This window comes from Oryctolagus cuniculus, chromosome 4 (genome assembly GCF_051225735.1).
Source record: "Oryctolagus cuniculus isolate XC-2025 breed Fujian yellow rabbit chromosome 4, ASM5122573v1, whole genome shotgun sequence".
Lineage (NCBI taxonomy): Eukaryota > Metazoa > Chordata > Mammalia > Lagomorpha > Leporidae > Oryctolagus > Oryctolagus cuniculus.
The window spans coordinates 35,981,245-36,006,047 of NC_142870.1; the positions used below are offsets into that span (position 1 = coordinate 35,981,245).

At 40.4% G+C, this 24,803-nt stretch overlaps 1 protein-coding gene across 9 annotated transcripts in view; it reads right to left on the bottom strand.

Moving 5' to 3' along the window:
• LOC149126951 (uncharacterized) overlaps positions 1 to 20,742 on the bottom strand; it is a 282,984-nt gene extending 262,242 nt beyond the window's left edge. For 4 of the 9 annotated variants that reach the window (XR_016232077.1, XR_016232078.1, XR_016232082.1 and 1 more), the window contains exon 1: positions 15,197 to 15,317. Coding sequence is in view for 1 of the 9 variants with exons in the window: in XM_089330355.1 (XP_089186481.1) it covers positions 15,117 to 15,239 (123 nt within the window). In the remaining 8 variants the exon portion in view is untranslated. The other 5 variants (XR_016232079.1, XR_016232080.1, XR_016232084.1 and 2 more) reach the window with 4 other exon arrangements.
• Between the last annotated feature and the right edge of the window lie 4,061 nt (positions 20,743 to 24,803).

A 24,803-nucleotide genomic window follows, 5' to 3' on the forward strand; every position in this document is an offset into this window, starting at 1 on the left:
AGGGCCCAAGAAATTGGGCCATCTTTTGCTGCTTTCCTAGGCACATTAGCAGGAAGCCAAATTGGAAGCGAAGTAGATGGGACTCAAACTGACACCCATAGGGGACACTGGCATTGGCAATGTAGGCAGTGGCTTAACCTGCTGGACAAGTATGCAATTGTGAAGAAATACAGTTGTAAAGGAAGAGGGACCTAATGGTAATCACAGGAATGAACTGGTGGGAATTTAGCAAGCCCTGTTTGTTCAAATCCTCTCTGCGTATTTAATAAAATTATTCTTTTTTAATTTTGTTCCAGGTAAAGGATGACATTTGTCAAATAGATATCCTCTGACCTGGAAGGTCAGAGATTCCTTGCTGGGTATTATGAAAGAAAGTGACATCTCTGCTGTTTGTTCAAACACTACGGTGCCATGCTTTGGGAAAACATGTCCTGAAACACCCCCATAGGACCCTCTGGTTCCCTTTCCTCTTCAGCTTGCCTCTACTAAATAGCCATCCCATGTTCATCCATTTCTTCTATCTTTATCTATGCTGAGACCTGTTAACAGATGATGGCATTGATTTATCTCATCATCAGGACTCACAATTAGGGTAAGGCAGTTATCCAGGTACCAAATAGAGAAAGTATCAGTCCAAGTTTTTATGTCAAAATCAATTCAGCCTTTAATATGTAAGTAGCTTTATTGAAAGGGGCAGATAAAGACATGAAAATGCCTTTACAGAGAATTTTCTATAAAATAAAAATGAAAAAATTTTTTATCTTTTTCTGTTTATCTTCAACTATATCATAGTTCCTAAATACTTCTTTTGTGTAAGACAATAAAAATGTATTATTTAGGACAGCTAGCTCCTTCAACAAATATACCCAGAATTTCTATAGCTAAGATGGTTTTTGGTCAAAGTGGAATTATTCCATCGCTCAGAGTAAAACCCTACATCATTAATATGCATTGGATGGCTTCTTATTTTCTTTATGCATTGCCCATAGACTTCTTCATAAATGCTATGGTATGGATAGGTTTCAATATGTCCATACTTATATTCAAAGGCTCACGTGCTGCAAACTTCAGGCCTGGTGTAGTGATGGTAAGAGGTACTAGAACATTCAGAAGGAGAGCTAGTGACAGATAGCTGGTTCACTTAGAGCAACACCTTCAGAAAACATTAGTGTCATTCTTGCAGGATGAGGTGAATGTTTTTGTGTGTGTGACAGTTCTCATGAGAATGGGCTATTATAAGGAAATTAGGAACTTCTCTTGAATCCTTTTTTTTTTTTCTCTGTATATGCCACTTAACACTCTCACATGCACTCCTCACATTGTGATGCCATCTCCCATAAGGCCCTTTCAGAGTCGAAAGAAAGAAGCTGCCATGCTCTTTAACAACCACAACTGGGAACTAAATGTGCCTGTTTGCTTTGTAAAGTACCCAGCCTCAGGCATTTTATTATAGCAACAGAAAATGACAATGATTATATACTATGCTATATCTTGACTAAACCTAACACATAATTGAGTGGTTAAATAACTATCGTTTCAAGCAGACAGTCCAGAACTTTGCATTCCTTCTTATGGTTGGAAGGATTTGTTTCACATAGTAAATCAGGGATCCAGGACTCAGACAATAGATCATTTTGAACACTTTATTTTCCAGGTCTTTCTGAGCATTATTATCCAACAGGTAAGAGGAGAGAGGAGCACAGAAATTCTCACTATGGAGGATTTGGGGGACCAGCTTTAGAAGGGCCACGCATCACCTCTGGTCTCCTCCCATTAGTTCAGTCTCAGTCCTTAAACTGCACCTGATCACAGGGAGACTTGAAAAGTGATATGACTATGGAAATGAGTTTACTGTACAGCTCAGGAATCTGCCACACTGTGACAGATAGCCTGTATTTAAACTTTTCAAAAGAACTCTATCCATTTGTCTTACATACTGTATTAAGTTCAGGCTTCACTCTTCAGTCTAGCATCAATTCCCTCCTAATCTTAACAAATTAATTTCTCAGCACACCCCGTGAAGGCCTTCTTTTTCATCTAATTTACTTTCCATTCACCAGTCCTATTACCTTGACTTTCATAGGTCATTTCAGTTCACTGCATCTGGATATATCCCTGTGTCTTCCATCAACTCCTAATCCTTTCAAAACATGACTTAACACTCATCTTTTCTTGAAGATTTTTCAAGATGCATAAAGCTATATCTCTGACCATGCTCACATAAATAGCCTCTCAATAATACCAATTTCCCCTCTCCTTTCTAACCTCATATTTCTGGGAGCCCCGGTAAGGATAATAGGTAGAGGTATAAATTCATGAACAAGATTAGTAATCTGTGAGCCTAAGGTGGAACCTTCCATCAACAGTCATTTGATTATATTGACATTCATCCAAGGCCTATGGACTTCTTCATAAATTAATGCTAACTTCTGGTCCTAACCTATCAAATTGTTAGGGGGTTCTTTAATCTTTGTATGGATTTCTCCATAGTTTTTATTTTCTTTCAGTTTATTTTATTTAGAATAGTAGGAACAGATGAAGAAATCTGGAGGAAAAAAGATCACAAAATTTTAATATATATAAACATATTATAAATAATATACATTAAAATATAATTATATTTTACATATTATAATATAAATATAATATATAAATAATTGTGATATAAATATTATATTTATATATTCTAAATATAATATATAAATGAATATATAATGTATAATATATTATATATAAATATAATATATATGCCTTTCAACCATATTAAAATGCTTCAAAAATTTGTACATATATTCATACACAAATATGTATGTATAAAATATATACATCCATTTTGAGATATATACCTCAGAGATATGTCTTCAAAGTTTTCCTTCTACTTTTTAGTTATGTCTTTAGACTAAATAGCTTACCCTTAAAAAGTATGTATATCCTTCTTTTAACTTTTTTAAAAATTAACCTCTTTTATAAAGTAAAGGGATAAGCTAGAGAACTGGTTGTAGGAATCTAAGTAGAAAGTGAATAAAATGTAGAGATGAAATTTAGAAAAACAAAGGTCAAATACTCTGGAATACTAAAAGTGAAACCTACCTATGGAATTTTCTACTTCAGAAGAATTGATGGGATTTTGTGGACTTCATTATAGCATTTCCACTTCAGATTTTAAATTTTCACATAAATCATTTTCACTATCATGCACATGGATTAAGGGTACTCTTCCCAGTAGAAGAGCACACAATTATTCTCCAAATAAAAATATTCCAGGAGGTACAGTGGATTAATATGCTGGTTTGGTGGTCCACGTCCTATATTGGAATACATGGGTTCAATTCCCATCTCAAGCTCTTGACCTGAGTGCCAATTGCACTCTAGGAGGCAGTAGATTATGGTCCAACTACTTGCGTCCTTGCCTCCCACACAGGAGACATGGATGGAGTTCCAAGCACCTGAACTCAGTGGGGCCCAACCCCAGCTGTTATAGACATTTTGGGAATGAAACTATCTGAAAGATCTCCCTTCTCTCTGTTTCTGTCTTTCTTCTTTTCAAATTAAATAAATTATCAAAAAAAAAAAAAGAAAAAGTACTGTATGCAAAATTCTCCATCAAATTGAATTTCTTAACATCAAGCCTGAGTCCCTGTTTGTCACATCAATGTCAAACTCAATGGAGTTCCCTCATTTTAAAACAAATACCCAACGTGGAGTTTTTCTGCCTGGGTGTCCTAGAACTCAAAGACTCTGGTAGCCAGCAGGGGTGCTCTTCCTACAGTGGGGTAAGAACATTGCATGCCCTGCAGCTGAGTAGCTAAACTAATTTTGTTTTTCTATTCTTTTTTCATGAGTCTCAAATTTGTTTCTCACTAGAATCATCAGGGGAGCATTAAAATGCTGATCCCCAGGCCTCTTAATGTCTAAATTAATGCACCTTCCCCAGCTGGTGGCCCCAGGAAAGCATCTCACAGGTCTTAACTGAATCTGCTGACTTTTCTTTCCTCTGAAGTCAGTCCTGCTCAAAACTCACTTGACTTCATTTCTCCTCAAAGCTCCTTAGGCTGAAAGGAGACAGGCCTGATAAGCAATTTTCTTAAGTCATTCCTAAGTCTTATTTTAAGTTATCTAAAAGTGACTCTAGACAATATTTTCTTTAAGAAGTCCAGCTTGGGGTGAACTTTTGGCACAATCATTAAGCTGCTGCTTGGGACACCCACATCCCATATCAGGGCAGCCAGGTTCCAGTCTGAAATTTGCTCTCTATTCTAGCTCCCAGCACACTAATGCAAACCATGCGGGGTACTTCAGAGCTCAAGTACCCATGTGTGAGACCCAGATTGAATTCCTGGCTTCTATCATAGACCTGGCTCATCCTTGGCTACTGCAGGCTTTTAGAACATATTAATAATAATTATTCAAATAAAATTACCCTCTTTCCAATAAAATTAAAAAAAAATCTTTTTTTAATGAAAGCTCAGTTTCCTGAAATTAAAAAAATAACTCAAATTGTTAATCAAATTGATAATATGCTTTTATGTGAGAAAATTTATTTTAAAGCTTATCTTTAAAACTTTTTTTGAAAGGCAGACAGAGAAAGAAACAGAGAAAGACATCTCTCACCTGGTGGTTCACTCTCAAAACACCCACAACCAGGGACTAACACATTCGATCTGTCTCTCCCACATGGGCGGCAGGAACCCAAAACTCTTGAGCCATTATCTGCTGCCTTCAGGGTGCACAATAATAGGAAACTGAATCCAGGAGCAGAACAGGTCTCGAACCCAGGCACTCAGAACCCAGAGCCCAGAGCTCACAGGCATCCTCAGGGGTATCTTAACTGCTGTGCCAACTGCCTGCTCCCATTGTAAATACTTTAAAATAGACGTTTCCCTAATGGTGGAAATAGACCACATTCCTACCTTTGAACCACTGTATTTACTGAACACTTATCTATGAAGTGACAAAAATTTTTTGCTTGACCAAAATTTATTCAGGTTTCTGAACCCTCCTGTTGGCCCATCTGTGTATTTACTCATACAACCCAATTTTAACAAAGAATCCAGCTAAGTCAGCTTAGCAGGAATCCCCCTACCGCCACTCAGCCCATCCCCCCAGTATCTGATAGGGTTCCTCATCGTCCACCATCCCCCAGGTGAGGTCTGATTACCCTAGCCCTATTTAATAAGAGTATTGTTAATCAGGTTAGCCAGAATCCCTCTGACACTTGATGTTTTCTCTTAGTCATTTCCATTCACTGACACCACCCTGCTCCAATTCCCACGTGCCCAAGCTATGTTTGGAGTTGAGCCCAATCTCTTTCCTTTACCACAAGACCCCTTTGCAATGGTCCCTGCTCCTCTGTTCATGTTGGTCCTGAATAAGCCTTACTGTACTTTAACAATTATCATTGAATAACTTTTTTTTCCATTACTAGCTTTGGACATTGCTCTGTGGAAAATAGGACAGAAACTATGTTAGACTTAATGCACTTTTGTAAAAATAAATAAATAAATGTAGATTAAAAATATATGAAACTTGTATGACAAAAAAATTAAAAAGAAAGAATAGATAATGTAATGTGTTCAGAACAATAAGTGAGAAAGCATGGAAAATGAAAAGCATGAAAGTAAGGGATTCTAGAATTATGGAAAATGAAAAATTAAGTGGCTATATAAGTAGTGACAAAAAGCCAGGGAGAGAGTGTCTTTGTAATGATGAGCTATGGTGGAATCAGTGATCTTGGCCTAGATTTCTGGTCAGGAAGGAGTAAAGAACAAAATTGGATAATTTGAACCGGGCCAGACTTTAAGGCACTGAAATGTAATACTGAGAAACTGACTCTATTCTATAGAAAATCATGGAATCAGTTACTGGAGAGGCAACTACGGCATGTAGTCCATTTGATAAAAACAACAATAGCTTATGCATTACATTTTTTTTTAATTAGGCAGAGTTAGACAGTGAGAGAGAGGGACAGAGAAAAAGGTCTTCCTTCCATTGGTTCACCCCACAAATGGCCGCTGTGGCTGGCGCACTGTGCTGATCCAAAGCCAGGAGCCAGGTGCTTCCTCCTGGTCTCCCATGTGATTGCAGGGCCCAAGGACTTGGGCCATCCTCCTCTGCCTTCCTGGGCCACAGCAGAGAGCTGGACTGGAAGAAGAGTAACCAGGATTAGAACCTGGAGCCCACACGGGATGCCGGCACCGAAGGCAGAAGATTAACCAAGTGAGCCATGGCGCCGACCCTATATATATATATATATTTTAATAGAGTGGGCATTTTTGGAGCAAGTGAAGAGAGGGGTGTGAACAAGTACCTGGAAACAAGGTTGTCCAGGGAGAATTAAATTTTAAAGGCAGTTTATATTATCTAAGCAAATATATGCAAAATAAATGAAAAGGCAAAATGGCTCTGTTTTAGTAATCTGATTCATTAACAGTTCTAAAGAAAAGATCTCAACCAGCAGTGCTTAAATAAAAGAAAGAGACTAGGTAGAACTGCCTCAAGCATTGCCCAAGATGGGTGGCCCAAGTTAACCCTATCTTTGTTTGGAGATCAATGTTTTCAATTCAACTGTTGGGGTTCAGAATATGGAGCTTTGCCATACCAAGAGTTTTAAGCTTTTTGAATTATTTATTTGAGAAAAAGAATGACAGAAAGAGAGAGAGAAAGGGAGAGAGTCAGAGTTGTATTCTATCTGTTGGTTCACTCTCTAAGTGTTCACAACTTCTGGGGCTGTGCCAACTTGAAGCTAGGAGTTGGAAACCCAATATGGCTATTCCCACATGGCTAACAGGTTCCCACATACTCCCAGGATATATGCTAGCAGAAGGCTCGATCAACAGCAGGGCACAGATCAAACCAGGCACTTCAACAATGGATGTGAGTGTCCTTAGTGTTTTCTGAACTGCTGTGCCACAATGCTTGCCTCTGAGCACTTTGAATTGAAGGACACTGGAAGGAGCTCAGATGTGTTCGTGTAGTTTGTGTAAATCTGCCACAAAGAGTAAACATTGGCATTTACAAGCCACTTTGGATGTCAAGCCTGTGGCAGGACTTTTTACAGACAATAGTTTATTTAATCATCTGATTCTATAGGATGAATTCTACCGTCTTCATTTTCTAAAGGAATTAAAACTGAGAGACAGGAAAGCTAAGTCACACTCCTGCAGATCTTTAAATAATAGGTTGTGGCTTAGGGCTTCAGACTTCCATTTACCTGATTCCAATAACTATGTGGTGAACCAGTTGATACTCTGAGAGAGTGGAGCCTGTGAGACTCCAAGAGTGGGTAACAGGCCTCAGCTGGCATTAACTTGTTCCTGGTGCTTGCCACTATTTGCAACATCTTAACAAATTAAGGCATTTTTTTGTGGCAACCCACTTGAACTGTATTATCTTCTCATTTCAAGAGCTGCCATCCTCAGAAACCATTCTCCCCACAATTATCCACTCCAGTCATTGGGCATTTTTTCATGTACAGAAATGAATTGTCTCTTGTCTAAGAATTTCAATGCCATTCCCCGATTCTAGAGGGTTCTACCCTTAGCTTTCTCTCCCCACATTGCTAAATAACTGCAACGTCACATCTCACCTGATCCTTGTTATCTTGTGGTTTCATCCTCACTTTCCTTCCAGTTTCCAAATACCACTGAACGCCATCTTCTCCATTTCACAGTGAAGATGGACAGTACACTATGCATACCTCAGAAGAAAACAGTAGAATCCTCCTTACTCCCTCCCCCTCTCCCTCTCTAGGTTAGAGTTCTCAGGACTGCTATCTTTCCATGGAGAGGAGAAATACATGTTTAATGATCCATTTTTCAAAGAAGGAATTGCAACCTTTTTCTTCAAACTCTGGCTAAGCCTGTGGCAACAATTCAAATTGCAGTTACAAAAGATCAATGAAAGTTACATGAACCAATGCTTGAAGCACAGGAGTAGGCATTGAAGTTCCAGAAGTCAGCACAGGTTTTTGGGGCAGTAGCTAAGACACTTAGGACCCCCATGTCCCAGTTCACAGTGTCTGGGTTCTAGTCCTGGCTCCACTTTTTTTTTTTTTTTTTTTTTTTGACAGAGTTAGGGAGAGAGACCGAGAGAAAGGTCTTCCTTCCATTGGTTCACCCCAAAATGGCCGCTAGGGCTGGTGCTGTGCCGATCTGAAGCCAGGAGCCAAGTGTTTCCTCCTGGTCTCCCATGCGGGTGCAGGGGCCCAAGCACCCAGGCCATCCTCCACTGCCCTCCCAGGCCACAGCAGAGAGCTGGACCAGAAGAGGAGCAACCAGGACTAGAACCCGGCACCCATATAGGATGCTGGCACTGCAGGCAGAGGATTAACCAAGCCAGCCACAGCGCTGGCCCCCTGGTTCCACTTCTAATTCCAGCTTCCTGATAATGTGTACCCTGGCAGACAGCTGGTAATGTCTCAAGTACTTGGGTCCCTCTCACCCATGTGTAAGATCTGCATTAAATTCTACACTCCTGACTTCAGCCTGGTACAGGCCCAGATGCTGGGAAATTTGGGGGAGTGAATCAGCAGATAGATCATTTCTCTCTCTTTCCCTCCCTCCCTCATTAAAATAAATAGTTACCAGAAGTTGAAAGCTAGACTTCATGAATACAGAAAGTACCTCATTAACTTCCTACTCATATTTATTCACCCACCCATAATCAAGCTGGTCTGATCCAAACACAGTGTTTGCAAAATTGCTTTATCTGTTATTAATTGCTTAATGGGAGGGTGGAAATTTGATTAGGATTACAGTGCCTACATTCCTGCAATTTTTAGTATATGTGCTACTGAAACGAGCACAATTCTTGCCAATTTTGATACCCTAGTATAAACACATACTTCAATTTTGACTTAAAGAAGAGCAATCATAGAATGTTTTATAACATTCCTTGATACTGTCAGCAAAGAATTTACATATAATTCACAAGGAAGTCTGTGAGTGAATATGAGTATTGGCACTTCCATGAGCCTGAATGTATTTTATTCTTTCTACATTCACACAGATTTGTCATGGAGTAAATAAAAAAGATGGAAATTCCCCAAATCCATGAAGGCAGGAGACAGGAGAAGAACCAGTAGGTGAGGGATAGAGGAAAACATTGCTACAAATAGAGCAAATCTTTCTGTTACAAAGTAGAATGAAGAAACAGAAAATTACTTGCAATCATTCATTTCAAATAGTTCCCCTTAGTCTGAGTATAGTAGCTTCATTCTACTTATTTTGAGTGCCAATATCAGTAAAATATATTTTTTCCTTTTATTTTGGTGTCTGGGAAAGGGGCTAGTGGCCTAGACTACATACAGACAGAGGGCTAAATGAGCTTTCTAAAGAAATCAACTTATTTTGGCAGAGTAGTGAGTAGGCAACACCCATTGCTTAGCAGTCTAAGAGTGTAATGATTAACATTTGGCTTCTCATTTTTTTTACTTACTACTGGGACTCGCTAGCCTTTGATCACCTTTCTGTTTCACTCCTTGTTCTTTAGTTCCACAAATTATTCGCATAAATTGCATGTGAGTTTCCTTTCATCTTCTCATCCATTGTTCTTTCTATCAACCAGCTAATACCTATTGAATTATTTAGCCATTTAGGAAGACCCCCTACAGTGGAATGTGATCCCAATCCTATTTTCTTCATGAAGGCCAAAATGGAGAACACTAACATTTGCCACAGAACAGCTGATCCTAACTGTGGTCTTAGAGCCACCATGCTCCAGAGTCAATATTAAAACTGTGAGGAGCCCATTATCTCTATATGAAGCATTTTGTGGTCAAGAGAAATTGATTTTCAAAGTATTCCAAAATCATTAAATTTTGTGTTCAGTGCCTGTAAAAAATTATAGAAGCAAAACTTGATTAAATAGCTAACTTGAAATACTGCTATTTTCTTTATCAGAGAAAATTATGTTTGAAGTTCATACTAGAAAGATACTTTGAAAAGTTGATCCATAAGCTCAGACTGAGAATTTTATAGATACTAAGCAAATAATATGCCAGATTCTATGTTAGAGATTTTACCTATTATGACCTTAATATTCTAAAACAATCCCTTATTTACACAAGAACCTGAAAATCAGAGAAGGCAAACAGAAAACCAATTGGCAGTGGTAGAGAGAGAGAGATCCATCTTTGAATCTAGATATCAAGGAATACAGATCATATGTTTTTGTCACAAGATGGCCTACCTCAAGTAGATACATGTGCCAGATTCTTATTTCTCCTTTTCAAAATTCTATCTGTTCTGGATTCACTGCTGAATTCTACCAGACATTTAAAGAAGAACTAATCCCATTTCTTCTCAAACTATTCAGAACAATCGAAGAAGAGGGAATCCTCCCAAATTCTTTCTATGAAGCCAGCATCACCTTAATCCCTAAGCCAGAGAAAGATGCAGCACTGAAAGAAAATTACAGACCAATATCCCTGATGAACATAGATGCAAAAATCCTCAATAAAATTCTGGCCAATAGAATACAACAACACATCAGGAAAATCATCCACCCAGACCAAGTGGGATTCATCCCTGGTATGCAGGGATGGTTCAACATTCGCAAATCAATCAATGTGATTCACCACATTAACAGACTGCAGAAGAAAAACCATATGATTATCTCAATTGATGCAGAGAAAGCATTTGATAAAATTCAACACCCTTTCATGATGAAAACTCTAAGCAAATTGGGTATAGAAGGAACATTCCTCAATATAATCAAAGCAATTTATAAAAAACCCACAGCCAGCATCCTATTGAATGGGGAAAAGTTGGAAGCATTTCCACTGAAATCTGGCACCAGGCAGGGATGCCCACTCTCACCACTGCTATTTAACATAGTTCTGGAAGTTTTAGCCAGAGCCATCAGACAAGAAAAAGAAATCAAAGGAATACAAATCAAGAAGGAAGAAGTCAAACTATCCCTCTTTGCAGACGATATGATTCTGTACTTAGAGGATCCAAAGAACTCTACTAAGAGACTATTGGAACTCATAGAGGAGTTTGGCAAAGTGGCAGGATATAAAATCAATGCACAAAAATCAACAGCCTTTGTATACACAAGTAATGCCATGACTGAGAAAGAACTGCTAAGATCAATCCCATTCACAATAGCTACAAAAACAATCAAATACCTTGGAATAAACTTAACCAAGGACGTTAAAGATCTCTACGATGAAAATTACAAAACCTTAAAGAAAGAAATAGAAGAGGATACCAAAAAATGGAAAAATCTTCCATGCTCATGGATTGGAAGAATCAACATCATCAAAATGTCCATTCTCCCAAAAGCAATTTATAGATTCAATGCAATCCCAATCAAGATACCAAAGACATTCTTCGCAGATCTAGAAAAAATGATGCTGAAATTCATATGGAGGCACAAGAGACCTCGAATAGCTAAAGCAATCTTGTACAACAAAAACAAAGCCGGAGGCATCACAATACCAGATTTCAGGACATACTACAGGGCAGTTGTAATCAAAACAGCATGGTACTGGTACAGAAACAGATGGATAGACCAATGGAACAGAATTGAAACACCAGAAATCAATCCAAACATCTACAGCCAACTTATATTTGATCAAGGATCTAAAACTAATTCCTGGAGCAAGGACAGTCTATTCAATAAATGGTGCTGGGAAAACTGGATTTCCACGTGCAGAAGCATGAAGCAAGACCCCTACCTTACACCTTACACAAAAATCCACTCAACGTGGATTAAAGACCTAAATCTACGTCCTGACACCATTAAGTTATTAGAGAACATTGGAGAAACCCTTCAAGATATTGGCACAGGCAAAGAATTTCTGGAAAAGACCCGGGAGGCACAGGCAGTCAAAGCCAAAATCAACTATTGGGATTGCATCAAATTGAGAAGTTTCTGTACTGCAAAAGAAACAGTCAGGAGAGTGAAGAGACAACCGACAGAATGGGAAAAAATATTTGCAAACTATGCAACAGATAAAGGGTTAATAACCAGAATCTACAAAGAGATCAAGAAACTCCACAAAAACAAAACCAACAACCCACTTAAGAGATGGGCCAAGGACTTCAATAGACATTTTTCAAAAGAGGAAATCCAAATGGCCAACAGGCACATGAAAAAATGTTCAAGGTCACTAGCAATCAGGGAAATGCAAATCAAAAGCACAATGAGGTTTCACCTCACCCCGGTTAGAATGGCTCACATACAGAAATCTACCAACAACAGATGCTGGCGAGGATGTGGGGAAAAAGGGACACTAACCCACTGTTGGTGGGAATGCAAACTGGTCAAGCCACTATGGAAATCAGTCTGGAGATTCCTCAGAAACCTGAATATAACCCTACCGTTCGACCCAGCCATCCCACTCCTTGGAATTTACCCAAAGGAGTTTAAATTGATAAAGAAAAAGCGGTCTGCACCCTAATGTTTATTGCAGCACAATTCACAATAGCCAAGACCTGGAACCAACCTAAATGCCCATCAATGGTAGACTGGATAAAGAAATTATGGGATATGTATTCTTTAGAATACTATACCGCAGTAAGAAACAACGAAATCCAGTCATTTGCAACAAAATGGAGGAATCTGGAACACATCATGCTGAGTGAAGTAAGCCAGTCCCAAAGGGACAAATACCATATGTTCTCCCTGATCGGTGACAACTGACTGAACACCAAAAAGGAAACCTCCTGAAGTGAAATGGACACTATGAGAAATGGTGACTTGATCAGCATAGCCCTGACTGCTAATGGACAACTTAATACATTATCCCTCATAGTATTTTTTTTTTTTGTCTGTTCTACTTAATATGACTGGTTTAATTCTGTAATTATCACACAGTTATTCTTAAGTGTTGAAAATTAACTGAAATGTGATCCCTGTTAAACATAAAAGTGGGAATAAGAGAGGGAAGAGATGTATAATTTGGGGCATGCTCGGGCTGACTTGCCCCAATTGGTAGAGTTGGAAACATACTAGGGGATTCCAATTCAATCCCATCAAGGTGGCATGTGCCAATGCCATCTCACTATTCCAAGTGATCAATTTCAGTTCACAATTGATCATAATGAAAGGACTAAGAGTCAAAGGGAGCACATAAACAAGTCTAGTATCTGCTAACACTAACCGATAGAATAAATAAAGGGGAGAGTGATCCAACATGGGAAGTGAGATACTCAGCAGACTCATAGAATGGCGGATGTCCTAAATAGCACTCTGGCCTCAGAATCAGCCCTAAAGGCACTCGGATCTGGCTGAAAAGCCCATGAGAGTATTTCAGGCATGGAAAGCCAAGACACTCTGGCAAAAAGATCTCTGTGAGTGAGATCCCAGTGGAAAGAACAGGTCTTCAAAAAGGGAGGTGCCTCTCTCTGAAGGGAGGAGAGAACCTCCACTTTGACTATGACCTTGTCTAAACAAGATAAGAGTCGGAGAACTCAAGGGGCTTCCATAGCCTTGGAAACTCATGACTGGTGCATAGGGAGATTACTGATGCCATAAACAGGAGTGTCAATTGGTAAAGTCAACAACAGGAGTCACTGTGCACTTACTCCTCATGTAGGATCTCTGTCCTTAATGTGCTGTACACTGAGGCTTAATGCTATAACGAGTACTCAAACAGTATATTTCACTTTGTGTTTCTATGGGGGTGCAAACGATTGAAATCTTTACTTAATGTACACTAAACTGATCTTCTGTAAAAAAAAAAAAAAAAAAAAAAAGAAACTATCAATTCCCAACTTGACTCTCACTGGGATTAAACATGACAATAGGTCTGATCTGATTTCATCATCATTTAAAAAAAAATCATCTATTATTTTTCACTTTATGTTTCTGTGTGGGAACAAACTGTTGAAATCCTTACTTAAGGTATACTAAGCTGATCTTCTGTATACTAAGATAATCGAAAATGAATCTTGATGTGAATGGAAGGGGAGAGGTAGTGGGAAAGGGGAGGGTGGTGGGTGGGAGGGACGGTATGGGGGGGAAAGCCATTGTAACCCATGAGACGTACTTTGGAAATTTATATTCATTAAATAAAAGAAAAAAAAATCAAAAAAAAAATTCTATCTGTTCATAATGTTACTAAACCACTATTTTAACCACTTTAATAATCTTCCTCTTTTTTTTTAAATGAATGAATATACAATGTTCTTATACTTGTGTAAGGTAGGAGACTAAAAATCTTTTTCTTATCCTTCCTGAATTCAGAGCTGAGGGCGCTTTTACAGAAGACAGACTAACAAGAAGAAACCACATATACTTACTTAATGTAACTTTTAGGCAACACAGGAACCATCATGAAGAAAGGGAAAGTCAAAAAATCAAACATGAAACTTTTTATAGCAGACATGAGGAAGAGTGGATATGAAATCAGATTGTTAATTAGGTCTCCTCTTGACAAAGTCTCCTGCTGTGTCTCCTCACTCCTTCCCCAAAACCTTTCCTGTCCTAGTCTTTAAAAAGAGTTTCTCGCCTTAATAGTCAGATTAAATCACTGTTTCTAAGCCATTTTTTACAGGCTTCAACACTAAGTTGGCCTAAATCAACTTCAACTGGACCAAAGTTTATCAGCTGGCCCTCACATGCCAGAGAAGTAGCATTATGACTTAGAGAACCAAAGCTGTGCATACCCTAACACCTCACAGAGGCCAGCATTGGAAAATGAGAAGAGGAAGAGTCGGACAGCTTCAGGAAGCAAGGGGTCTTAGATGACAGTATCTCTGGACTGGACTCTTCCTCGTAGCAATACACACATGAACCTGCCGTGGGACCACCAATCAGGAATTACCCTATCAATAGGTCCACACACGGTCTTAACTGACCCCATAAACATTTTCCCAGAGCCCCAGTCAGGGAGACAGATTTGAGTTTACATCTCTCCACATTGGGGAGCCAAGGAGATGAAGCCTTTCTTCTCCCCAAAGACTGGCATCACAGATTGGCTTTTTGAGTATCTGGCAATGAACCTACTTGTGTGAGAACATGTTTTGGTGACCCAGAAGGAACTTGAGGTCCTCTGGCTGCTTCCTGTGGTCACACCCCTGCAGCGTCATGATGTCTCCCAACACCAGGCAGGACTGAACCAACAACCACCTAGATCATTAGAATACTGGCTTTGTCCATGGGTTCACCTTTCTACAGCAGTGGTTTGAACAAGGCAGCTCTTGAACAAGGCAGCTTTTGGTAAGAAATCTCAAAAGAGCAGTATCACCTCTGTCTTCGACTCTGGTTCCCGGCTTCTTCCAGAGCCGCATTTGGCTCCACCCAGAGTCCTGCCGGCATGAATCCCTAATCTAGTTGATGAGAGGCAGGGCTGTGCTTTATACAGAGAAACTCCAGGTAGTCTGAACTGGATATGTGTTATTTGTCCAGGTCTGTTATGGTTTGTGTCAATTCATGTTGCCTGTAGAGTAAGTAAAGGTGAGTCCTGGGCAGCCAGAAAAACTAAAAACAAAACAAAACCTTGACTAAGATTGTATGAGAGGCTTCAGACTCCAAAGATAAGAGTCACTATGATTCTCCCTGACCCAAGAGTGTGTAGTGGGGCAACTCACAGCCTGGCAGGATATCGGGACATTGGCCCATGATGGGTGTCAGCATGATACAGCATTCTATCAGAAGCACATACCTTCCTTCTGGGTCAGAGGGTCCTACCTGTATCTCATTTAGGGGGCAAAGATAAAGGATTCATCCCCCACTTCTCTGAGCCCTTCCATGCCTCATTAAGTGTATGAGAAAAACCTGAGACACCAGAGAGGCAACCCAGCTCCTTGGTAATTTGTAGAGAAATTACCTCCACAAGCAGCACATGTGGACCCCACACCAGGTCAAAGATTAGAGCAGACTTCTTGTGACTTTCCCATAAACAATCATTGTAGAACATGCTGGGAGGAGGCCAGGTGACAGTCATTTAGGTTGCATTCTGTAAACTAGGCAATATTCAGTTATGAACGTATGAAGAGGAAAAAGATGGTGGGAACAGTGCTGTGGTGCAGGGGGTTAAGCCACACCTAAGATGCTGGCATTCCATATGAGTTTGAGTCTCGGCCACTCCACTTCTGATCCAGCTCCATGCCAGTGTCCTGGGCCCATGACAGCCACATGGGAGACCTAGGTGGAGATCCAGGCTTCAGGCATTAGTTTGGCCCAGGCCTTGCTGTTGTGACCATTTGGGGAGTGAATTGGCAAATGGAAGATCTGCATGTGTGTGTGTGTGTGTGTGCACGTGCTCAGGTTTCTTTCCCTCTCTCTCTGTAACTCTTCCTTCCAAATAAATAAATAAATCTTTCAAAAAAGAAAAAAAGTGATGTTTTTCTGCAACAGAGTACAGTTTCAGAAAAAGCCTAACAGGAATTGGAACTGCTTTCATGAGATAAATTCAAACAACCATGGCCCTGATGACCTCGCAATTTCAGTACGACATCTAACTGGAATCCAAATGACCTAGATAATCAGGTAAAGCTAAATCACTGTAGCTAGTGTCTGGTTATCAGTATGCAAGAAGGAGTACTGAAGCAAAAACAATTTAAGAGCCGAGAGATTCAACAGGGAACCCAGGAAAATCCCTCTGCCTTCCTGGAGGGAATGTTTTAAGCCTTCCAACAGTATACGGATATCGATCCAGATCTCCAAGAAAACATGAGGTTAATAAACATAACAGTTATGACACAACATTCCCCAGCCATCAGGAGGAGATTACAAAAATGAGAGGAATGATTGAAAATGCAAATGTCCTAACTGGTGCAGATTTGTTTTCAGGTTTTCAATAATAGAGACTCAATACACAAAGAACAGAGCACTGTGCGAATCAACAGCATGGCACTGCACAAGCAACAGACTTACTCAGGGGCCACTTACACCACACAAAAGACACCATGAGTAATTTCACTCCCACTCCACACCAAATGTTCAAACACTGGAAAGAGGGGAGCACCGAAACTGGGATGAAACCACTATGCTTCTTGTAAATAGGAAGGCATTGTACAAAGAATTTTCCCAACACACTACGTTGAAGAGGAGGCTAAGGAGCCCAGGCTCCAGATGCTTCAGCTGACAGTGTTGAAGAATGATGGGTCTCGGGGGCTTCCTCCTTGGATACAGACAATGGATAGTTCCCACTGGGAACCTCACAGAACTTGCTGCAGGGCAGACACCTGTGGACATTTTGGTCAAGACTGGACATATCTACTACAAACTCTTAAACTGCCAACCACTCTTATCTCAAAGAACCATGTTGGTCACAGGAGTCTCTGGAAAAATCTCAAAGAGAAGCCGATGCTGTGGCGCAGTGGTTTAAAGCCCTGGCCCGCAGTGCTGGCATCCCATATGGATGCCGGTTCAAGTCCCTGCCTCTCCACTTCTGATCCAGCTCTCTGCTGTGGCCTGGGAAAGCAGTAAAGATGGGCCAAGTCCTTGGGCACCTGCACCCATATGGGAGACCCAGAAGAAGCTCCTGGCTCCTGGCTCCCAGCTCCTGGCTTCAGATCAGCTCAGCTCTAGCAATTGTGGTCATTTGTAGAGTGACCCAGCGAATGGAAGACTTCTCAATCTCTCTCTGGCTCTGCCTCTTTTTGTAACTCTTTCAAATAATAAATAAATAAATCTTTAAGAAAAAGAAAAGAAAATATTTCTTCCAATCTCCGCATTGCTGAATCAAGAAAGGCTGCCTCAAACATAGCTTTTTCAAATGCCTGAAAGCCCATTCCTCCTTTGAGATGCGACTTACTAAGCAGCCTGAATGCTCAGATCACTTTTCTCCAGAAAAAATTGAGGTTTGGGTACCACCAGAACAGGCCTGTACCTTATGGCAGCATTACTGTTTCTAGAAGCATCTGAACCCTCAGAGATCCTGAAAGAAGTCTGTAATGAGTAAAACCAGAGGATGGGCAGGTGGAATCCTGGAAAGACAGATAATCCAGGGGAGTGGAAGTGGATTGCTGTGGAGGCTGTCCCATATATAGGACACTGACAAAGACAAGTTGGGCAATCAATATACCATGTAAGCTAATGTTGAAATAAACATAATGGCATTGAAATACTCAGAGAACTGAAAACTTGGGACTTCAGGGGTTAGGAGTGATGAGGGATTTTTCAGTGCATGTGGGTGAGCACAGGAAGCAAACATGCCCAAGTTCTACTGCCTTCCAGGTGGATGTGAGATTTTAGTCTCCTCTCTGTTTTGAGTTTGATTTTTTTCTTGTTAGTGAAATTGCAGTAGGAAGATTGAAGACAATTGTGTTCCTGAACTGGTCTTTAGGTGAATAAGAGAATTTTGGAGGGTAACTCCTTCTACTCTGTGGGAGAGAGAGAGGATCAGGAGTAAGGAGAAATTGGGGAGAGAGAAAATGTGGCGTTTTCTTTAGCTCAACATTTGAAGCACTGTACTTTAGAGTATCATTTTCTAAGCACAAATGTTAACAAGAGAAAAACACAACGAATTTATTAAATCAAAGTGATGTTGTTGTACGCAGGCATACAGGATCAAGTTGATCAGGTTTGTGAGCTGGAAGGCCATGCCTTCACCATGCCTCTCTTGAACTCGCGCCCCTACCTGGCCACACCTGTGTGTCCACAGGTCAATCAGGTTAATTAACCACACCCCTTCAGAAGTGGATTGAAGGCTTGGGACATGGTGAGTCTAGCCATTTTTGGCCCTTTTGCCTCTTTCGCCATTGCGGGCTCTTGCTGTGCCTTTGGGCACGTGGCCTTCGGGCCACCTGCTCTATGTTTCCTGGCCCACATGTTCCTCCACATGGCTGGCTCCTCCTGGTACACAGTATGAATCCAGATTTCTTTCTCTTTTAGATAGGGCCCTCGGTCCTATGCATTTCTCTCACTGAATAAAAAGCTTAAAAACTTATCATTGCTGCCTCGGTTATTTATGCCAGTATTCAGAATTCTCTGAATATTAGGCAAAAACTCACAAGGCTTATTAATATCACAAATCTATTAATAGGCACCCAGTAATATAATTGGCAGCCCATGCTTCAATATCATATGGCACTCCCAGATGGGACTTTTAAGGGGTCTGTCTCTGATAACAATATGTGATAGGAAACGTTCAGGAATGAAGACCAAAGAAAATTTTCTATTTGTATGCTTAGATATGATGCAGAATGGACAATGGTCTAGAAATGTGTGATAAATAAAAGAATTCTATCTGGTGGTAATATACTAAGAGAGGAAACCAAGCAAGGTCTGTCCATTCAGATTGGTTTGGCCTCTCCCAGGAGCACTCCTTCCTTCCAGATATTCAGCAAGATCTTTCTGGAATGAGGGGCTTCAAGGGAAAAGGGAGAGAGTGCTCTTTTTAAGTTTTATGTCTTCTCTGAAGGACAAGGGTTGTAGTATCTATTACCTGCTTTGGGGAACATGAATTTTTGTTTCTTTGACTTGCTCTGGGGGAAACAAAGGGTTTAAGGACGAGAAATAAGGAAAAAGCCAGAGGAAGCTTGCTTGTGAACCTTTGATGCCCTTCAGCTTAAAGTACTAGCAGAGGGGCTGGTGTTGTGGAACAGTGGGTTTAGCAGCTGCTTTGGACACCTGCATCCCATATCAGAGTGCTGGTTTGAGTCCTGGCTCCTCCCCTCCCAATCTATCTCCCTGTTAATAAGCCTTGGAAGCAGCTGATGATGGCTCAAGCATTTGAATTCCTGCCACCCACGTGGGAGACCCAGATGGAGTTCTGAGCTCCTGGCTTCAGCCTGACCTGGGCCCTGGCTACAATGGTCATTTGGGAAGTGAACCAGCAGATGAAAGTGCCTCCCTCTCCCTCTGCCTCCTTCTCATTCATTTTGTCTTCCAAATTTATTTATAAATAATAAATCAGAGCCGGTGCCGCGGCTCACTAGGCTAATCCTCCACCTTGTGGCGCCGGCACACCGGGTTCTAGTCCCGGTCGGGGCGCCGGATTCTGTCCCGGTTGCCCCTCTTCCAGGCCAGCTCTCTGCTGTGGCCAGGGAGTGCAGTGGAGGATGGCCCAAGTCTTTGGGCCCTGCACCCCATGGGAGACCAGGAGAAGCACCTGGCTCCTGCCATCTGATCAGCGCGGTGCGCTGGTCGCAGCGCGCCGGCCGCGGTGGCCATTGGAGGGTGAACCAATGGCAAAGGAAGACCTTTCTCTCTGTCTCTCTCTCTCACTGTCCACTCTGCCTGTCAAAAAAAATAAATAAAAAATAATAAATCAGATTTTTTTAAAAAAAAAATGAAGAACTCAGAAAAAACAAGGTGCCATACTTTGGGACACTGTGATCTGAACCCTGGCATTCCCGTATACTTGCCTTCTCATGATTTGCCACCCCTAGTGACTCAGGGTCTTTTACCTTTGTTTTATTATTTTTCTATAACTGAATTATTCTCTGTGAAAGATACTATATAAGCTGGAGTTCTAAGCTGCCTCTAAGAATTATCACATCACTTCCTGGGTATCTCTCATGTATACATGAAATATACTCTTACATGTTAATAACTTTGCACATGTTTTTCTCTTATTACTCCATTTAATGTTATAAGGGTCCCAGTGAAGCCCGCCAATGAGTAGAAGGAAAATTATTTTTTTGTTCCCTACAAAGGCCATAGAAGCCAATTGATACATTTTTGTGATTCGTTACAAGAACTGGGGCTTTTACTCTGAATGAATTGGACATCATTGACAGTTTTTGAGCCTTAATAGATTTGACTTACCTTTCCGCATGCTTACACCAGCTGCTGGGTCAAGAATAGGCTGAGTGGAAGGCAGAGATCAAAGTGGGGGAGAACAATTAGGAAGCAATCACAGGTGAGAACAAAAGTGGTTGGATCTGGGTAACAACACAGAAGGAATACAGAGGTCAGTGCCTGGAAACATTTTAACACAAAGACAGAATTTACCAACAGATTGTATGTGGTTATATCTGAGAAAGAGAGATTACAGATTAACTGTGTCAATTTCCATTCACAGATGAAGTAAGACAAAGACTGAGAATTTACCATTGTGTTTTGCTCATGGAAGTCATTGGTTAGGAATGTAAGGGCTATTTCAGATGGTGGAGATAAATGAAGATATTATTGCATCTTTTCAACTTGAATGACTATAGAAAATGATTATTATGAAGAGGCACTGAGAGAACAATTGCTGTATGAAGAAGTTGTATGAAAGGGGGTGGTTTCCAGGGGGCAAGTCAAGTGGCTGCTATGGGAGCAGGGAGAATTTATCTGTTTTAACAGAACTAGAAGTAGAGGGAGTGATTACTAACACAAGGTTATCGGTAGCTGATAGAAGATGTGGGAAAAATTATCTTCCCTTTTCATTTTCCTTACTGAAATTAAAGCACGATTCATTAGCTGAAATGTTGCTCTCAGCCTTGGGCAGTGGAGGGGTGGGGCAGGAATTGGAGATTTGGAAAATGACAGAGTCAAAAGTGAGGACAAATGAAATAGAGTAGGATTTTTAAGAATAATTATGACAGGTAATAGAATCTTAGTGCATAATGAGAGTAGGAAGTATGTGCATGGGTGAGGGTCCATTTGAGGGGGTTTTACTGACTTATTGGACGGAGCCGAGACTGAATCTCTGTTCTTTCCCACCCAGACAGTATAGGGACTGCTGAATAGCTGCCCTTCCCCTTCCTAAGTCTGTTCAGAAGAGTCATAGCTTTTCATAAGCTGCACATAAAAAGACTTTCTAATCCTTCACTTAGGACGATGGGTGTCTACTTAGTCTACACTGGCACAATTAAGATCCCCCCTCCAGTGGCCAGTCCCAGAATAAATTTTTTGCCCTAAATCATTTCTTTTTATTGCTGAGTTACAGTTATTGTCTTTACCCACCGGTTTTATACAAAGCTTAATGTAGGCACTGTGAACAAAATACAATCGTCTCTGCTGTCAAGTAGCTTTGCTGAGGTGCAAAAGAAAAGGAATACCCAGTGCAGACATTTGGCTAGGGGTTAAGATGCTGCTTAGGATGCTGGCATCCCATAGCAGAGCAACTAAGCTTGAATTCTGGCACCTCTCCCAACTCCAGCTTCTTGCTAATGCATACTCTGAGAGATTGCAGTGATGAGGCAAATGATTAAGTCCCCACCAGTCATGTGGGAGACCCAGAGAGTTTTGCTTGGTCCAGGTCTGTCATGGGCATTTGGGGAGTGAACCAGCAAATGAGATATCTCTATGACTCTGTCTGCCTCTAGAATGAATGAATAAATAAAAAATCTTTAAAGGTCTTTAAAAAATCAAAATGAGGAAAATCCTAAAATGATCATCTGTATGGAAAAAAAAACTTGACGCAAAAGGAGATAGGGTTTGGTAGGTGAAAATAGACACAGAGGATGCTATTTAAAAAAAAAAAAAAAAGAATTAAAGTAAAGGGCCACTGCTTAGATCATCTGCTTCCCACAATGCAGAGTCAGAGTTTAAATCTTGGCTATACTCTCAATTCAGTCTTCTTGCTAACATGCAACCTGGGAGGCAGACGATGGCTCAAATACTGGGGCCCTGTCACTCATGTGGGAGATCTAGATTTAGTTTGACTTCCACCAGCCCTGGCTGCTGCAGTTATTTGGAAAGTGAACCAGTGGATAGAAGATGTGTGTGTGTGTATGTGTGTGTGTGTGAGTGTGTTTGCCTTTCCAATAAATGAAATTACTTAAAAAGAAGAGTTGAAGAAAGGAAGTGAGACACAGTGGTAGCTAGAGCTATCTCCTATCAATGTCAGGGATTCTCAAATGCAATACCCACAGATGTGGCTTACCTGATTTATTGTTGAAGCAGCAAAGAGGTCATAAAACAGGAGAGCAAATAGAGGTGATAAAGTAAGAGGGAGTTAATTGGGATGAGGGCTTGTGCTGTTTGGCCTTTTGAGTGAGACAGGAAGCCAAAGAAGTTTTGAAAGAGGAATGATGATCAAAATACACTTAGAAGAATCATTCTGGCTGTCGTACTGAGAACTCATTAACTTTATGAACACTGCAAATATTTTTGTGAACCAAAATAACTCTAGACAAAGGTCTAGTGAAAAAGGAAAATAAGCCTCTAGAGATTATGGAAAATGAGGACTGGAGATGTTGGTTCAACCACTGAAGTTTCTTGGGAATGACCTGTTTTTATGTCAACATGTTGCTAGTTCTGGGAGCTTTATGGAATCAATCTAAAAAAGGATTGATTTCTTTGACACTGAATCTGAGAAGGTACTGTGTTTTGGATAGATTCCTAGAGGGGCAGTAAGTAACACCTGGTCTTCATAAACAACTGTGCCAGACTAGTTACAGCACTGACACCCATGCCAAAAGTGAATGGTGACATTAAACTCTTCAGTCCCCTGTTCTCTCTCTCTCTCTTGGAATTTCATGCCTCAGTAAATCTTGTTTGGACTAAGAAATCACTAGTAACTCTTAAGATGGAAAGACTAGAAATCCAACACCTGCAAGCAGATGAGGTCTTTGAGAAATTAACTGAGGGAGATATTGAAATATGTATCCTTTTGAAATTGGTAATGCAGTAAATTCAGCTGATACACTATGAAGAATTTCATGAAGCCATAAAATTCTGCTTTTATATATAAAGCAATCATAAAAGAATACAAAATATAAATTACAAATAAGGCAGAGTGTAACTATAAAGTTTGTTAAGTCAAATCTACAGCGACACATATTATGTGATCCTAGCCTAGTTGCATGTACCCGGGCAGCCTGTTTAACTTAGCTAGGCCTCCATTATCACATGTGCAAACTAGTATATTTAAGGTTTGGGGAAGAGCACATATTAACATATGGTTGAAAATATATTGTAGACTGCAGCTCTGTACATGCTATGAAGAAGCAGGAAAACACAAATTTTTAATCATATTTTTCCTATGAAGCTTTAATTCCTACTAAGAGGAATTGAAAATTAATATACTTTCTATTCTTGTTTTTACTCATTTTTCTTGACATAATAAAGTTACAAATGAAGAATAAACAAAAAGATTAAAGGTAGAAAGAGAGAACGAGAGCAAATACTTGATATGAGCTAAATGAATGATTTTGGTCCTGGCTATTAGCCAGTGTTGTTGTTGGCTGAACTTGTGAATTTCGGCAAAAATACCTGTGAGGCTGGTGCTGTGGTGTAGCAGCTAAGGCCTCCACCTGCATTGTCAGCATCTCATATGATATGGGCACTGTTTTGAGTCCTGGCTATACCACTTCTGATTCAGTTCCTTGTTAATGCACCTAGGAAAGCAGAGGAAGATGATACAAGTATATGGACCCCTGCACACAAGGAGAGACCTGGAAGAAGCACCTGGCTTCAGATTGCCCAGCTCTAGCCATGGCAGGCATTTGGGGAGTGAACCAGTAAACAGCAGGTCTCTCTTTCTCTATTTCTCTCTTTCTCTCTTTCTCTCTCTCTCTTTCTCTCTCTCTCTCCCCCTCTGTACCTCCCCATAACTGCCTTTCAAATAAATAAATAAATAAATCTAAAAACAAAAAGCCCAAAAACCAAAAAATCAAAACACTTGTAGCTTCTTTGCACATACAATCAAGGGAAAGGGGTATCACATTTCTGGCTTAGAAAGTAAAACCTGAGCAATAGTGACTTGATGTGTGTATTAGGGGCAGCAGATTTCTTACAGTTGGACAATGGATGTCATGAAGAGTGATACCAGGCATAGAATACATTTTGTTTACCACCATCGTTTCAAGAATCACTATCCTCCACTCTCATTACATATATTGTTGCTTAAATGCCTGCAACGCCCTTTATTTTCAGATCTTGCTTCTTTCTGCTTATGGATTCTCTATTCACTGGAGACATTTAGGTAATTCTGGTTATTGCAGCATAACAAACCACCCCAATCATAATAG